At 36.1% G+C, this 18,130-nt stretch overlaps 1 protein-coding gene across 3 annotated transcripts in view; it reads right to left on the bottom strand.

The window, feature by feature from the left end:
* The window catches only part of LOC116426601 (protein turtle homolog B), a 494,638-nt gene that overhangs the window by 74,219 nt on the left and 402,289 nt on the right, over nt 1–18,130 (bottom strand). For all 3 annotated transcript variants that reach the window (XM_076369765.1, XM_076369764.1, XM_031975758.2), the window contains exons 5-7: nt 16,122–16,238; nt 2,164–2,367; nt 789–940 (exon numbers count right to left, since the gene is read on the bottom strand). In XM_076369765.1, the coding sequence (XP_076225880.1) occupies nt 789–940; nt 2,164–2,367; nt 16,122–16,238 (473 nt within the window). The remainder of the gene's footprint in view (nt 1–788; nt 941–2,163; nt 2,368–16,121; nt 16,239–18,130) is intronic.

Here is an 18,130-nt window from a genome sequence, read left to right on the forward strand (position 1 = left end):
CGGTTCGGTAATCAGACCGGCGATGCTGGTGGCCCGACAAAAAAAACAATGACGCTCCACGTGACGCTAGCCCCGAGCTCTGCCGGTCGCTTTACCGGAAGTCGATCCCCTCCGGTGCGCGATCGACTTGCGGGGCGTTTAGAGATTTAGCCTGATCTTTCGACAATATTCGAGGGAAAGGTCGTCTACTCTGATCGAAAATATTAGGGTGGCTCGCGAAGTAACGATGAGTTTTGGAACTTCTGCTTGGATTACATTTTCCTGTGTGGAACTATTGAAATGGTTAATTTGGTCATTTAAAGTTATTTTATTAGATAATGTAGATAACGTTTGTAACAAAATTAAAAAATTAAATTTTCAGATATCTTCTAAGTTTACTGAAAAATATTCTTCATTCTAGTGCAAACATTATTGAAACCTGATATACTACTCATTCTATTTTATAATTTATCATTTATTCATATAAATCAATCACTTTTTTCTTTGGTTTATCAAATGTCTTTGAAAGATACTTCTTGTGACTTAAGAGTTCTCAAATTCTTACTTTGTTTTAAATTTCACAGGTGAAATGAGAGCGTCGAATATTATTATGATGCGTTCATAATGTCGATCATTCCACTGACCATTATCACGTAATAAGAGTCACGTGGATCAGCATAGGAAATCGAGCAGGAGAAATATTTGCGAAGAATTCGGTCCGTTATTTTCGTGGAGCCGTTGAATTAAGGCGGGCATTTCACGGGTCGCCCGGTGTGCTCCGGCGTAATGACAATTTAACAAAGATTTACCGTCTGCCGTGCGTTTCGCAGCGTAGTGCTCCCCTTCGACCAGATAATTTTTGGCGTCGGTCTGGCCCCAACAACTTCGCAACCTATTTCGTACGTGGTGCCAGCGCTAAATGGACGGTTCTCTCCTTGCATGCGGACCCACAATGGCTTCACTAAAACACACGTATCATCCATTAGTCCTTCTCTCTCCATACCGCTCTATTTTGCTCTAGTGTTTGGCTATGGAGGTAGAACTTATGACACGGGAAGGAAGATTCTGCGCGCGAATAATTGTTTCCATAATTATTGCGAATGGCAAGGGTTGTGTCAATGGGTAAGTTACCAGTTTCAATTTCTAAGACCAATTTAATTACAGAAATAGTATAATAGATATGATTGTCGATAATAACACTGTTCAACATGATTTTTGTTCTGTAATAGCCATTATGTGATTTTTATAATGTTCCTTGCCTTAAATAGGAATCCGTAAACCAAATTGCTGGGTCACATCCAGTTTTCGAAAAACATGGGTTTTTGTAAAAACGGTCGAATTTTTTAAAAAAACAAGTGTTACGTGAAAACTAAAAACGATAGGCAGTTATAATTTATTGTAAAAAATAGAGGAAAAATGCCCGAATATGTACCTATAAAAATTTTGAATATTTTGTATCATTAAATGCTTATAAATGAATTCGTGCTTGCCAACACACTTTTTGTAGAAATGTAACAAAAGTGCGTACAAAGCACGCGCATCTTCCCTTTTTTAAACTTTGATCATCATTAACAAGCATTTAATGATACGCAATATTCAAAACTTTTATAGCTACATATTCGGGCATCTATCTTCTATTTCTTACGACAAATTTTAACTGCCTATCGTTTTTAGATTTCACATAACACTCTTTTCTTTAAAAAAATTCGACCGTTTTTACAAAAACTCATGTTTTTCGAAAACTGGACGCCACCCAACCATTTAGTTTTCGGATTCGTATTTAGAACCAAGGAATTCTACAAGAATAATTTAGTGGATATTACAAGACACAAAAAAAGTTAAAATTTAAATAAAAAAGTTGAAATTTATTCAAACAAGGTATAAATAACTGGTATTATAATTTGACAAAACATGAATATTAAAACTGTACAAAATATAAATAATTAGTATTAAAACTGTACAAAATATAAATAACTAGTATTAAAACTGTACAAAATATAAATAACTGATATTAAAACTGTACAAAATATAAATAACTAATATTAAAAGTGTACGAAGTATGAATAATTGAAAAGGAAAATCATCGTCGTACATTTTTCAAAAAATTGTCCTTTGAATTATTTAAAATTGCAGCGATGCAATGAATGTCATATGTCCGATAGTTTATGTTCGCAGGATGCTTACGGTTCATATTCAGGCTGACAGAGCTGGATATCGGGGCCACCATGTTGTTGTTGGACGCCTGACAGGTGAGGATCGCGTTCAGATGCTCGCGGCCCAGTTTCTCCAATCGCAGAACATTGCGAACCCTCTTAGTGCCAACGGTCTCGTAGCTTTCGTCCAGGAGCGCGTTCTCCTTCCACCACGTCACCCGCGGCTGCGGCCGACCTGCACGGAAACGGGACAAAAAGACGGAAGTCGGTTAGAGCGATCTACTCGTTTCCGGCGTCGATTCTTGCCGTTGACTCGGCTGACTCAACCCCTTTTCAACATTAAAAGGAATTCAATAAAGGGTCGACCTATTCCCCGATTTTTATCTCTTTACTCCTCGCGATACATGCGCATCTATTCCTTGTATCCGGACTTCGAATTTTAAAGGTTCCCAACGTTTCTGAGTGGACGTGCAATAAAACTCTTTAAAGTGACGCCAGTTCAATTTTCGACAGAAATTAATATATATTGTGTAGAATGTACAAGAGTTTCTAAAACAGTTAAACTTCACATTTCAAAATCGATTTGAGCACATCTTCGCTTTGTAATAAAGCTTAGTTTTCATTTAATATGGTTATACCGCATCGTGTTAACACGTTAAACGCCACGCCGGTCCCTAGGGACCGGCGTTAGACTTTTCGTTCAGGCGCGGCAGGTCCATGCGGACTTTAGGTTCATATTACACGACCGCGCGTGTCGGTCCTTACGCACTGATGTGAGACTAAATATTTTGCTTAGGCGACATCGGTTTTTGTTCACTCAAGGCTTGACAAAAAAGAATATAATATTTAGAAAAAGTTAATGTAGTTTATTAAAACAGGGTAAACAGAGGTGTGGTTTGCTTTTACATTCATTGCATAAGGTGCTAACTTTTTGTGTTAAATTCTTTGCCACCTTTGAACCTAATATTCGGGAATTATTATTATAACATTGAGAAAACTCCGGTCCTCAAGCCGATATTTCGGCTGGTCCGTCAGTGGTGACGGCCGCGTCTGGTCCTGAACGGAACGACAAGCAAGTCGGGCTGGGCACTTAACGTGTTAAATATGTATTGATGTATAATATAATGAATGATAAATATAATTAGTTCCATGGAAATAGGAAATACCGTTCGTCGGAAGATAAAGATGTACGCAAGTCGATTTCTAGATCGTTAAATTTGGCTATTTCAAAAAGCTTGGTACATTCCAACAGAGATTGGATGGGTGGAATAGGGAGAAGTAATAAGAGGTGCGTCCTTTTGGAGAGAGAGAAGAATTTCAGCGGTTATCAGGGAAGAAGTAAGGTTCAATAAGTATCCAAACTCCAATATCCGTTGGCCAGGTGATCGATTGCAATACGCTCAGGTGAAAACACACATTTTTGCCTCATTGCAACCCTCTTTGCGAGACGGCCTCTGGATATTGCAAGCGAGGCGTATTATAATTCAACACACAAAAGGAAGTATAACATTCCATTTGGGAAATACACCGAAATTCTGCATTGTACGAATGGAAGTTATAAAATGTATCAAATAAATCAATGTTACTGTACAGTGTAAATATATTTCTTCTGGCACTCTCGTCACATCAAATTACTGAAAAATTAACATTAACAATTCACCGATTCAACTTCAGCTAAGCGCCAAATAAAACGTTAGCCCATTCATTTAACAGCTGAAAGCCAATACAAAAATTAAATGAAATTTAAACGTTGTTTCAATCTTTTGTAAAACTGTCCATCGCGGTTCAGCGAATCAATTGCGCGCGTGTCAATTTATATCGAGAAAATTCGGAAAAAACCAATTCTCGACTGAGCGACCAAAAAGTTCTTCAAAAAATCCCATTTTCCAATATATCGAAACAAATTCCCCTAAAAAAAGGAAAAAAAGATTCACGTTGTCTAACCCTTGAATAACAGAACACGCCGTGCCCGCTCGACGACCGGCTAGAAAAAAAAAACTCGACGCAACGCGGACCAGTTGTATCCTTCCATAAAGCAGGGGGTCCGCCATCGATTCCGGTGGATGGGGTTTGGGAGAGTGACATGTTTAAACGTTTCATCCTGTGCAAAACGATTCTCGCAAAATCAAAACGTTCCTCCATTATTTCGCGCTCGTGAATAGCAGCCGGCGAAAAACATGTCGGTCGCGGTTACACTCGCGCGGTCGCCTCATGTTTTTTAGCCGATGAACAAGAGGGACGATACAAATATTTAAATAGGGGAATCAACGTCCACCAACGGGAATACCAATTTCAAATTTCCATTTCGATATTTTTTTCTGGCCCCTGCCGTCGCCGCCGCTATTCACCGTTGGAATTTCCCTGATTTTTCCGTGTTTTCTTTGACAATTTTTCGTCTGTTTACGTATGTCCGTCCAATCAGGGGTTAGAGGGTGGGGTTGGAGAAGAACGGGAAAGGGTTGAAGACACGAAGATAACCTGATTCGGTAATATACGGATTAAAATATTGTGGGATGAATGGTTTGTTGTGCGTGCGTGCGTAAGAGCGACCAGGTCGTATTGTGACGGACCGGCGTCGGGATGTTTGGAAAATAGTGTGACTGCGTTTAGAAAATCTCGAGTGGCTGAAAGAATACGAGGAAGAGTGTCTGGAACCGAGCGACTGGGCCGTGAGAAAAGCGTGTACGTGACTGTGTGAATTTTAACCATGGACGAAAGATGCGAGTGAGAAGGGTGCAAGGGTGAGAAAGACAGAGCGAATGGAGGTCTGCGTTAAAAATGAGTGGGAATGCGTGGCTGAGTGATAGTGGAGAGAGACATTTTTTCGCGTGTTATTCGAGCGAGACTTTTGAGCGAGACGTTAGTGCGAGACTTTTTGGGTGAAACTTTGCGTAATCGGCGAGCGAGCGTGTAGTATTCTGTAAAGATCTGGCGACTTGTAAGGGAATATCCTACAACATTGAGGACTTGTACGGGATAATTCCTACAATATAAACTAATGAAAATCTCAATAAATACACTTTTATAATGTGTCCAATAGAATAAGAGGAAATCAATTTGACTACTCGGTAGTTATACCATTAAATGGCAGTCGAAGTTCAGTGGGCAGTGAGAACGTACGCGTGTCTGTTCACGAGTACGGCTTTAATAACGCGTTAATGAAACACTTGTCGATCCTTTATCTCAAAACAATTTTATCGGCTGCGATTTCATGGTAATTGCGACTGTGTCGGCTTACCGATTAAAATCGCTGCGGATGCCGAAAAGGGGGAGATGAATGATATGCTGAATACGATGATGCCAGTCATCGGTTAGCTTCCGTAACGTTTTCAGAGGGATATTGAACCGTGTAGTGTTTAATAGGACGGAGTTATTTTGAAATAAACTTCGGCATAGTAACGCTAGTTTTCACGAAGAATGCCATAATTATTTTCGTGAAAAACATTATGGTCCATTTACATACATACTTATTAACCTTTTCGCTAAAATGGATGAGACATCTCGGTTCCACGATGTCAAAGAAACGATGTTATAGACGAGATATCTCGTTATCATAATGCCGTACGTATGATGCTAGGGACAAGATATCTTATCACCATGATAGTATCGTATGTACGACATCAATGATGACGAGATATTTCGTCTATAGCATTATTTCTACGACATCGTGAAACCGAGATATCTCGTCCTTTGTAGCGAAGTGGTGAAATAATAACAATGAATTATTCATTGTTGATACTATCGCAATATAATCGCCGTTTGCAGATATTGTGTTGATTACATGTATATTTATTTCTGTTTTCCGAGGTATAATAAATACATTTTATTATTACTATTGTCATTGTTGTTTGTTGCATGAACGGTACAGGTTTCCGGAGAGAAACGGCGAATATTATTTAGGGATTACGCGTCCCCGTTTCGGAGAGAAATATCGGGTTCGGCAAAATAAATAATAAATTATTCATTCATCCGCCTAATTGGATTTCTGTATATCCGCGCGCGTGAGGCAATTTCTCGCTGAGAGGCGGAACCCGGCAAAATATTTTGCTACCGGCACCGCACGGTACGGCGGGCTAGCGGGCGCCATAACGTCTTGCCACGGAAAGGGCATGAGACATTTCAGATTATGGCACGTAAGCCGTCCGCCTGCAATTCCCTATAAATAAATACATCCCCGCAAATAATAAACGGTGGAAATTCTCCGTGAGCCGCGATGCGGTTTGCGGCACGCTTTAACGCCGCCGAGGTGTGAACGCGGTCGCCGATATACGGAGTCGGGTGATGCACGTTCCAGTATACCGGGTGGACTGTTCCGTACGGATTTCTGAACAGCTATATTGCATAAGAGATTTTATGACGTATGTTATGAAACGTGAAATAGCTTTATGGCTATATTTGGGGAGACAGAATTGTTTCATACGAGAAGATTGCTGACTAATCATTTCTGAATGCCATTGAAATGATTTTATAAAATAATTTTCATCAGAGATTTTTTGATGACTCATTAATTTTATTATTACGAATTAAGGAAATTTCTTTGTTTCGAATTAAAAATATTTTTCGAACGTTGGTTTCCAAAATTATTTTTGTACAAATGATGTGTAGTTGCTGAAAAGTTATTCAAGCGTTTGAGAACATGGAAAATAGTGGTTGAAAAAGTCACTGATAAGCAACGACGAGGGAGAATTTTGTATTTGAAGTTTTGAAATTTGTTGACAGTCAATTTTAGGATTTGTTTGGATCTTTTCATTCATATTAATTACCTGCTTTCATTACTTCTGTTTAGATTTTATAAATCTGCGTCAGTGAAGTTAACTGGTTGTTGTGAAAAGTCATCAAACGGAAGATGAAATTTTGTTGATTAATTTTCGGTAACCTGCTGTACGCTTAAAAAATTATTTATTCATTCTCATTTAGATGATGTTTACGAAATGCGCTGATCCTGTGCTATAATCATTGCTTTATGTTTTTTCCACCCGTAAGAAGCATTTTATTAACATTTTAAGTAGCACTTAATTACGTGCATTTAGCAAGTTCTTCCGCAGGAACTACCCTCCTCGCGGGGAACATAATTATTGCCTCGCCATCTAACTTGTTCCATAAAAGTTTGATAGAATTAAGGCAGTCCAGATTTTGGATAAGAGTGATTATAATAATGAAAGTGTTAATTATTGTGATATAGTGAAATTTTATGCTAACAATAACATGGCCATTCATACTTATCTTTCGAACGTCGAGTAATGTGTGAAATCTCTGGCGTTCGAATAATTACGAGGTGCACTGCGTTCAGGTTCTTTCATTTAAATTGTTATCATAACAATTCTATTGAGAAAAGTAGCATAATAAAGTAGAATACTAACGTCGAGAATAGGATAGAACATACATTAAGTGAAGTAGCTTTTAGAGAGATAAGGTTTATAGGCCATTTCCTATGCTGTAAAGAAATGAGATTAGGATTCACTGTATCCTATACTACTTTGTAAATGAATCACTCTGCGAACCTTAAAAATTGTTACGATTAAAGGATTATTTAAAATGAAAATTATTCAATACTCCAAAGAAGAATGTAACAATGATTTAAATATTGTGTATATTTTGAATATGTAAAGTGTATTATATAATTTTATCATGTGAAATATTTTGCGTGCTGTTAAAAGACAGTTAAAATAAATATAAAGGATTAAGTTAAACCAACTGATTTAATGATTCCACTGAATAAACTATAAGAAATACAATGTTGAAATATATAAAATTAATGTAGAATACGTTGGAAATATATTTATTGTGATCACTCTCTCAAAAATGTTAGATAATTTAAATTGGAATACGTGATAAGACATAAAAAAGTAAATTGAGTCATCCTCGACGATATATATAATTTTATTCAGACTATAAAATATGGATAATAAAGATAATAAGGAAAATGTAAAACTGCTTTACTTTAACACGTTAGTCCATAAAAATAAACCGTGCTTCTCCTAAAAAATTCGCCGCTTAGATCGTAAATATTTTTATGATGCACAATAAGATCTTAGGTAAGGATGAAATTTATTTGAGAAGAGTTGAACGAAGATGACTGACTATGACCAGCCACACTCTACTTAAATAATTTTCACATCCAACTACAAAGTTATTGCCTCTTTTTTCCAAGTACAACTTTATTGAAAAAGAAATAATAATAATTCTAATTTATGAAAAGTAATCTAAGAATTACTTGAAAAATGAGTGGGCATACTCGAATAACTCTAAACATTCTTCTTACATTATTTATATAGTATAATAAAATAATAATATATAAATAATAAATAATGTAAGAAGATGGAAACAAATTTGACTTTTCATTTCGTTCCTCAAATACATTCTCAAAAGAAATTTACTCTCAAGGAAATGTAACGTCAACAGCGAAAGAGTTTAGAGAACAGAACATTGAAGTTACTTGTCTACGTAGGGACTGAGTGTTTCTACTGATGGAGCTGGGAGCTCTTTAAGTAGTGCGTCTCAGTACGTAGTCCATCAACTTAGAGTAATCAGACTAGCTTTTCACCTACCTCAACGTTACCTTCATTACTTTCTACACTTGGACAGATAGCTACTAATTAACTGAACTTTTTACTCATGAAATAATGGTAAAATCGTATTTATAAAACAAATATATGGAGTTGATTTTATACTTTCTCTTTCTTAATAATGCTTCCACGAGTAAAATTATAAAAATTGTATCTAAATCGATATCAGAAAAAATTTCCTCAAACGAGGAGTTGCCAGAAAATTACGATATCATAAAAAACATTTAGAATTATTATATTTTCTATATGAGAATTCTATCCAGCAGAACGGAAATAAAAATATTTATTGATATTACAAATGAAACCGAATTGATATTATACATAAAACCGTTTCCGTAAAGTCAAAGTATAAAAATTGATATCCTGTCTATACTTTTATACAGGCAGATATTCCAATACAATTTCTTGCAAACTGGTGTATTAAACATTTTATAAATAAAATCACTATAAATATTCTAAATTAAAAGTCTTTCATAAATTCTATATCAAAACTATTTTCCAACACATACTCCATGTAAAAGATATTCCAAATATACAATATCGAAAACGTTTTACAACTTTCATCCTAAAAATATTTTAAATTTTCTAAATATTTCAACAAATTCTCTCGAATCAATATCAGAGTACTATTGATTTTTCTCCATTTATACGAAATTTGAAAGTTCAAAGTTGCACAGAATGCACCGAATACATACAAATATATAAAATATCCAATGTATAATATTTATCAGGAGAAACTATCTTTTTTCGCAATTCTATCGTGTTTACGGGAAAGTTCTGTCCGATAATGTCATCACAAGTTTCCGAAGACGAGTCATTCCACAGAAATGGAACCCACAAATAACCATCACGCTGAGAACAAGTCATTAGTAGCGATGGAAACTATACTGTTCAGTAAATATTAATAAATGTATTGGATACGTATTATTTTGTTTTCATTCAAATACAGACAAAACTTTTCGGTAAATTACTATTCGGTAAATTATAATTGTAACTTTTACAATTATATTCTTAATTCAATGAATTTTAATTTCCATAAAGATCCAATAGTATTACAATAAGTATATGTAGGAGGAAGAGAATTTGATTTGTATAAACAATATTTCCATTAGACGACTCATAATGAAACAATGCTTATTAACTTTGTGTACATTTGAAATATTCTAGGTTTATTTACCATGAACGCGAAAATCAATATGACAGAGAATCAATTAGTCTAGAATATTCTAATGCCTTGAATATTTATTCAAAATATATGCACAATTGCGCGGTTCATCTGTTCACGAAAACTCGCTCATCAATATACCCATTTCCACACATATAAGGTAACGGTGCTTAATATGGAACAGCACCTAATATGGAACGCCACAATATTTCAAAGAATAAATAGCTTGATATGTTAGTTACCATGGGAAACACTTCATTAGTAATAGAAAACAATCATTTTAATAGTTGGACATTAACATGTTAACTGACACGGAAAACAACGGTGTTTTATGCATCACTTATTCTTTTTCTATCAAATATAAAAAGGGAGAATTATTAGTTATATGGTATTAAAATTCTTACGTTACACTAATATCTAGTTATATAGGCTACTGAACATATTCTTTTGACATCAGTTATCCTATAAGTTATAATTATTTTCTTGTAATTTTAAAGCTCCGGTCATTGCTGACCGCTGTAGCAGTCAACGTATAAATTAGAAATTTATCATTGAATCCGAAGGATTTTTGTGTGTGGTTAAATTTTTCTCAGAAACGAGTTACACAGTTAAATTTCTTACTATAGATAGGTTGAGAAATTTTACTTTTTAATTATTCATCATTAAACATATTTGTTTTTCACTATTCAAAGCAATTTTTTGTAAGTTTATATTCTTCTTAAAATAGTTACTATTTTTCTAGCGTAGTACGTGGGTTTCTAATACGGAATACGTTCCATATTGGGTGCACATTCTTTGTTAATGTTACATATTATAGTGGCAATTACAAAAATGATAATAATGGAAAAAAATATTCCAATACATTGTGTTCACGAAGAATGTAGTGGTCCAGTTATATTATTCATAGATCCAATGTATAAAAGAAAAAAAGAAAAAAAGTAACATAATATAAGTTCAAAGAAATGGAAAGTTCGTTTATTTATCCTTTTGAATTCCATAAATATTCATTTCTCGCGATAAAAATGAGTTTTGTCTACAAATTACCTAGGTGTTCCATATTAGATATCATTTTCTCAGATCGCCGTTTTTTATATTAATTACTTTGTGTTTTGATGCAGGTTTCACTGAAAAAATTCATCTCTCCTATTTGGGCAAGCTTTTCAAATCAGACGTTCCATTTTGTGCCGTTACGCTAACACCAGGAAGAAAGATTTTCGCAAATTTTCGCGTTTGCAACACCGTTTTCTCGAGAAGAAAGTGCCACCCTGTGATCTGTTCTTGTTCTTGGCGGCGTTATCCGGCTCAGTGTTTGTTTTCTAGCATCAGCGGCACATGCGTGCGGTTTTGTATATAAATCAGTATGAGGCCTGTGCGTATCGCGCCTCAAAGCAAGCGAGAGACGCGAACGAAGAAGACGTCGCAAGATAAACGTGCGGCGTGCAAGATGCAGCCGGGAATGCGGGCCGCGAAATACACAACGCAACGCCCGCGTGCTTCATCTTCTTTACTGTATCCGTACCACTATTAAATTTTCATTTTAATCATACTTCGCGCTCCCGAAGCGGTATCAACTTCCGGGGTTGTTTCGCTGATGGGAAATTCCAGGGGCGCGCACACGCGATAGAGATCTCGCTCAGAGGACACACTCGCCTCTGTCTACTCGGTTACGTGTCATCCGTTCGTGAGAAATTTATTAGCTGAATATAAATAACGGAATTGCTGGTGTCGTTACCAATTTTTTCTTGGGCATCCTTGCAAACGCGAGATTTGTGAAGATACACTTGTTCCCTCTCTGTTGTCGATTCCGTTTGTTTATAACACTCGCATGCTTGAAACATTGCGAAACTAGAGTTTCAGCGATAGGAGAAATTTTTGTAACTTTTGATGTTACTGTTTGCGTTGTTTTCAATTTAACGGTTTTTAAATAGATTATTAGTAAGAAATTGAACAATGGACGTACAGTTTCAATGTTTTGTTTTTATAATGCTTTGATTGTACTTCGTTCGATTTTTATATTGTTCGACAAAAGTTACTGATAGTTTAATTCGATATATTGGATTTATAGCAGTCATTTACAATTGTAAAATCCGCAGGCGAAAGCACTAGGTTTAAGTAAAGTTCGAAATTGTTTGCATTAGTTGGGACTACGCAATTTATTGCGTTCGTTTTGTTTCAAAAACATTGCGTTCACTGCTATAGTTCAATAAATATTTATCTCGAAATCCACTTCGATTTTCTTTTCCCCGTTTTAATGGCTTTGAATTGTAAACAGGAGAGAAAATCAATATTTGCTGAAATGCGGTTTAATCTTGCGAAATTGAAAAAAAAGAGGGAACGTAAAAATGAAAAATTTATTTACTTGCATATGTGTGTGGACACGACAAATTTCTACTGGGGCAAAGAAAAATGAGGCAATTTCCTGATTATAAATTAGAAAGTATTATTGCACAACTCGGGTAACAGGACATTTGTAATTGAGAATACAATTTGTTCTCTTTAACAAAGTTTTAGCTGCGACATAAAATTTTATGTACATAAAAGCGGAATAAATTCTTTTGAACTATGGGCAAAAGGGTTCTTATCTGTAACAAAATCCTCTGCGAACTCTTATTTTTATTTGCAGAAATGGAAAATCATGAAATCGTTAAGAATTTACGTTTCCTGCAAAATGACTAAAGGAACTTCGCTAATAATTAAGCCGACAATGAGCACGTTAACAAGTATACCTTCTATTCAACGTTACGTGAAAATGAAACAAGAACATTTTTTAATCAGCATCTCCATGAAAACCGAATTGTTAATGTCGTGGAAAAAATATTCGAATTTTATTCGAGATTTCGTATACGAAGTGAAACGTACAAAATTAGAACCGAGATTTTAAATCTCCAACGAAATTTACATTTAAATAAAGGCGAATAATAACTTCAATGGAAAATATCTGAACCACGGGAAATGCGATGAAATGTATAAAGATCATAATGAACCTACGAAGAATTTACAAACGCAGATATTTGTAGTGTAACGTTAAATGAAAAATGTCTTTAATATTAAACTATAAGCTACTATGATCTCATTATTTTCTACGATCAGATTTTTAGACACATTCCTTTTTACATTCTCTTTTTTATTAATATAATATATGGTAAGTTGAAACGTTACTGTCTAAAATAATAACGAAGTTTGTATATTTCAACGAAAAGAAATATTTACACAGAAAAATTCATATTTTTCATTTTTAGACAGGAAAGTTTGATAGATAGAAGATTAAAGCGGTATTAGCGGACATTGAATGTATAGAGAAATTTCTAGAATTCACATTTTCTTTATATAAAAATTCCATTTTAATGTTGTTTCCTACGTAAATGTTATAAATGGCTAAAGTAGCGCACAGTCTAGTTATTATCGGGGTGGGAAGGGAGGAAGATGGAATATTTCTTGCTCGATTTGAGCTCCCTCAGTACCCTTAAAATATATTTCAACATATTCCCGGTACATCCAGAATGTATAAAAACCCTTCTGATTTCTTTTTTTCCGCGGAATCCTTCCACGTTGTTACATGTATTTATAGCGGCGCTCCGAAATTTACGTACCACAATATTCGCGACAACATCACCGCAAAATAAAAATATTGTAATAGTATAATTTCATGACGTCAACCTTAAAGCATCGAATCCTTAACCAAACATTTGGAGACAGTGAGAAATCAGGTAATAATATTTCAAATAAACGTTCTCAGTGGATTACTACTACTTCGGTGTCTCCATTTATAATTTTCATTCCGCAAACGTTACCTCCATCGCGGACGATCCGCGTGAAGATATTTCCCGCGAATGAAATCCAGGTGGAACGATCTTTATAAATAAAGATTCCTTGCGATGCGGTGGCAAGGCGCTCGGCGAGAAAATATATGAAAGCAACTGACGTTGTCCTTTTTTTTTATTAGATTAATCAATTTAAAACTCAGCTTCCTGCCGTGAATTCCACTTTGAGAGAAATACTGACGCCCGTAATCTCACGCAGCTCCTTGGCAAAAGAAAAAGGGAGGGAAAAGAAGGAAAAGGAGGATGAAGGAGAAGGAAGCAAAGACAAGAGGAGCGTGCGGCTCGGCCGGGTAGGAAAAGGAAGCTTTTTCGCATGCAAATCCAAAGAGATATAAGGTTACCGCCTTAAAACGCGCGGCTAATAAACTCTGGGCGCGGGAGCTAAGATGGCGCGGGTTACAGAGATGGCGGACGTGAGTGGCAACGACCCGAACGAAAATTTGAAGAGTCCCGCGGGACGAAAAACGCACGGAGACCTTTGTGCGAGCCGAATCTTTACTTCGAACGGGTAAACTGCCAATATCGTCTCTCGCTGAGACTGTTGCCTGACAAAGAGGCAAACTTAGGGCGTGGGACGAACAGATGGATCCTGGGGAGGAGAGAAATTTTAACGATAAAGAGAAAGCGGCGGGATGTTCGAGATATCTCAATCTCAAGGATCGGTTTTCAAATTTGTTTGTTCATCCTGGAACTACCAAACGCACAATACTATTAATGTGTGATCCTTTTTAACCTGTTAATTGTGGAATTTAGTTTGTAAAATCTGTCGTTTTGCGCACAATAAAATCAAAACTTCAAGTATGTATTCCTCAAACGCAGGACGAATAAATTAGTATTGAAACAATTTGAAGGAATTAGTATCATTTCAAGCTTTAAGATAACGTGTATACTCATCAAACGCAGTTATCTGGTTAAAACTGTATCAATAGATTCTTTTTTATTTTTTTGCATATTTATCATAATACTGATATGAAACTTTATTTTTCAAATCATTTCGAATATTTAACGCTTTCAAGATATCAATAATTGCGAAATAAGAAAATTGTTAACGGTCACTTTTACAAGGGCGGTGGTTCTAGTGTGAACCCTTTGCACTTTGTAGGTTTCATCACGGTACCGTTTACAACGTTAAACATTTTAATAAATAAATTGAGAGAAACTACCTTAAGATTGTTGCATTTGGAACAGATACAAATTTTGTTCTAAAGAGGAAAGTGGGGATCTAAGAAATATTATGACATTTTTTAATTTTCACCGAGGATACTGTAGAAATAGCTTGGTTTGAACATTGTAATTAGAGTTAATTCTTTGCGATCGATTGTCGTCGTAATAGCGTTGCAGATGAATAACTTGATTATTTAAATTGGGAGACGTTTATATGTGGATTTTTCTTGTTTTAATATTCGATGCTCCGACGCATAATTCGAATTTTTAATAGGAAGAGTTTCTGTGCGTCACTGTTGGAATTTTAGCGCTTTGTTTACTGTTATGTTATTTCCGTGCATATACCTCGGCCAAAAATGTACGGGGTTCGAGAAAACATTGAAGATTAAATCAAATCCTCTTGAAATTCTTAATTTATCGTTTTTTGCATATTCACCGGTATAATAAATTTACGAAATCTGTAGTACCGTTGTAAGTTACAAGCAGTCCGCGGATTTCATGCAGATGTGGAGAACGCGAGTGTGCAAAACACGGCGCAGTAAAAATATTACCGGGATTAGCGTATATTTCACATTATTTTTGGATCGAGTGAAACCATCAATAACGAAAATCAATTTGTTATTTAACGTTAAATTTGTCAGATAATATAATATTTCATAGTATCTATTCTTAACAATATATTTCATTAAAATTGAACAAGATATCTCAAAATTGACTAAATTCAACGGGAGAAGTTGGAAAGAAATCAATAAAGCAAGACGTGGCAATTCCGTTGATGGCGACAGAAGTGCCAAAAGGAGAAATCGCAACAAAAATAATAATACGGAAGGCGACTAAATATTCGAAAATACAGGGTAGAAAGAGTAATATAAAATAACCAAAAGCAACATTAATTCATGTAAGTCTTATAGCTTGTTTTCCAGACTTTTGTTTATTGACTTTTATTAACCTCTTGCCTTACAATAACGCGTGAGACTCGCGATGACGATTTTAAACAGAATTAAACGAAAATAAATATTACTCAATTCTTGCGAATTCAAATAAAATATTATGTTTACGTTATCAATTATTATACTCTAGAATAAACGTGGGCATAGGATATGCATAAAATTTTTCTCTTTTTACAATAAATTATTAATAACAAAATTGTATCGATCATAGATTTCGATGAGAAATAAATCATAGGGCAAGGAGTTAAACCGTAAAACGAAACATCGCCCAGATATATACAGAAAAATACGTTTGATTCAAGTGAAACAGAAATATTACTCACCACCAGCAGCGACGCAGGTAATATTGAGGGAGGCGCCCTCGGTGTACGGGCCCAGCACGTAATACGGAATATGAGTCCTTCCGCCTTCGTCCAATATGCTAAGCTGCTCCGGCGGTACTGCAATAATTTCGCACAATAAGATCGTCTGTCCTTCGATCCACTATTTTTCCTTATCCTATCGCGCTACCCCCCTCCCCCTCGGCCCGCCACAACCACCCCGGAAACTCGTCGTTTTCGCGAACGACCGTGGGTAAGGTTGGCTCCGCGGAGCGAATCAATTTGCACGACGATGAATTACCACCGCGGTGTGTCATCCGCCAGACACTTTGGCTGGTATTCTTATCTGGCTGGCCGTTACCCCGCCCCCGCCGTTTCCCCATCACCGTCACTACGGTGGCGCACTTAAGAACCCGCCGCCGCTTATGATATGCAAATTGTTTTCGAGCTAGACAAGCGGAATTGAAATGGACGATGGTGTTCCTCTTGGACCGCGGACCGATTAAATCTCCCGTGAGTGGGATTGATCGTGTCGATAGGGGACACCGGTGATCCTTGGACCGATCCGGGGACGATTTCCAGAGGATTTTGTTTTCCTTAAGGAAATTTATTGGCGGTGTTGTCGGAAGCTTGAGATGGAAGACGTTTCGAGAATTGGGGTTACATTTTATCTGTACATGTTTTGCATGAACATTATTCACCTTGATTCGCGTTTTAGGTGAAGGCACAATGTTGAATAATTAAAATGAAAGCAGTAAAAATGTAGGATCAGCGTTAATTACGAAATTTTAGACAGGATATTTCTTGTTTTCATTTGTACTTTGTAGGTAGATAAGAAATTTTTTTTAATACTTTTAAATAGCTTCTGTGATTGTAAGAAATGTGTATTGAATAGTTTCGTAAAAATTATTTTCATATTTCTATAGTTCAGCAAAAATTATTTTCATATTTTCATAGTACAGTAAAAACTATTTCTATGTTTTTATAGTTTTCTAAGAAGCATTTTCTACTAAAATATTACTAAAATCAATTACTTCGAACAAAGCAGCTCCGAGTTTCAATATATTAATACTTACTGACGCCGTGGATAGATTCGCTCGTTTCGAATTGCTTGTAAAAGCAGAAAGTTTCGGAATCATTTCGAGCGGTAGAAACCTGAGACCCGGAGAATTTACTTATCGGTATCACGCGGCGATGCGGACGTCGACCGACAGCATCTAGATTACCGATCGAATTTCGTGTTTCCCCCGATTCCCCGGACGACTTTCAGATAAAACTGCTCTTAATCGTCGCTTGGCGAACCGTGCATCCGGGTCAAGAAGACTGAATCCACTCTCTGTTTGTTCGAGCTAATCGCGGGAAGCCTCGATCAACTCTGAGAAAGTCAAAGGATGGCCTAGAGAGGCAGGGAACGGGGTAGAGACGGTGGGTGGAACGAGGCCGACGGAGAAGTGAAAATGGCGAACATCGGAGACGTCGAAGGAATTAGAAAAAACGGTAGCTAATGGGAGAAACAGAGAGAGAGAGAGCTAGAGGAAAATGTCGGGAATAAGGAAAAAAAGCAGAGCAGAAGTCGTATATGGGAAAAAGTAGTGGAAAGCAGGTAGTAGGAAGTCAATGTTTCAAAGAAAAATAAAGAATTAAATTGCTCATTTCATTTAATTAGAGAATTTATAAATTAATGGAGCTATTAAAGAAGCACAGAAAAAAACTACACTTATTTAAAATCATTAGAACTATTAATATAAGAAGAGAGATTTTACTTTACTTTGGATGTTCGGCATTTCATTGCGAAAATATGAATACTTTAATTTCTAAATTTTACTCGAGTCTGCTTTCACGCGGTGAAAAAATGCAGTTCACATACTCAGTTACGAGTGAATAGGAGGGCAATAAGAAAAACTAACATTCGACAAAGTTATTTGTTTCCACCCACAGATTGTTAACAAGTCTGAAATGCGATTTTCAGTTTTAAGACTCGCGGCTATTGGATATTGCATTTTTTATTTGCG

This window comes from Nomia melanderi, chromosome 8 (assembly GCF_051020985.1).
Source record: "Nomia melanderi isolate GNS246 chromosome 8, iyNomMela1, whole genome shotgun sequence".
Classification (NCBI taxonomy): Eukaryota; Metazoa; Arthropoda; class Insecta; order Hymenoptera; family Halictidae; genus Nomia; species Nomia melanderi.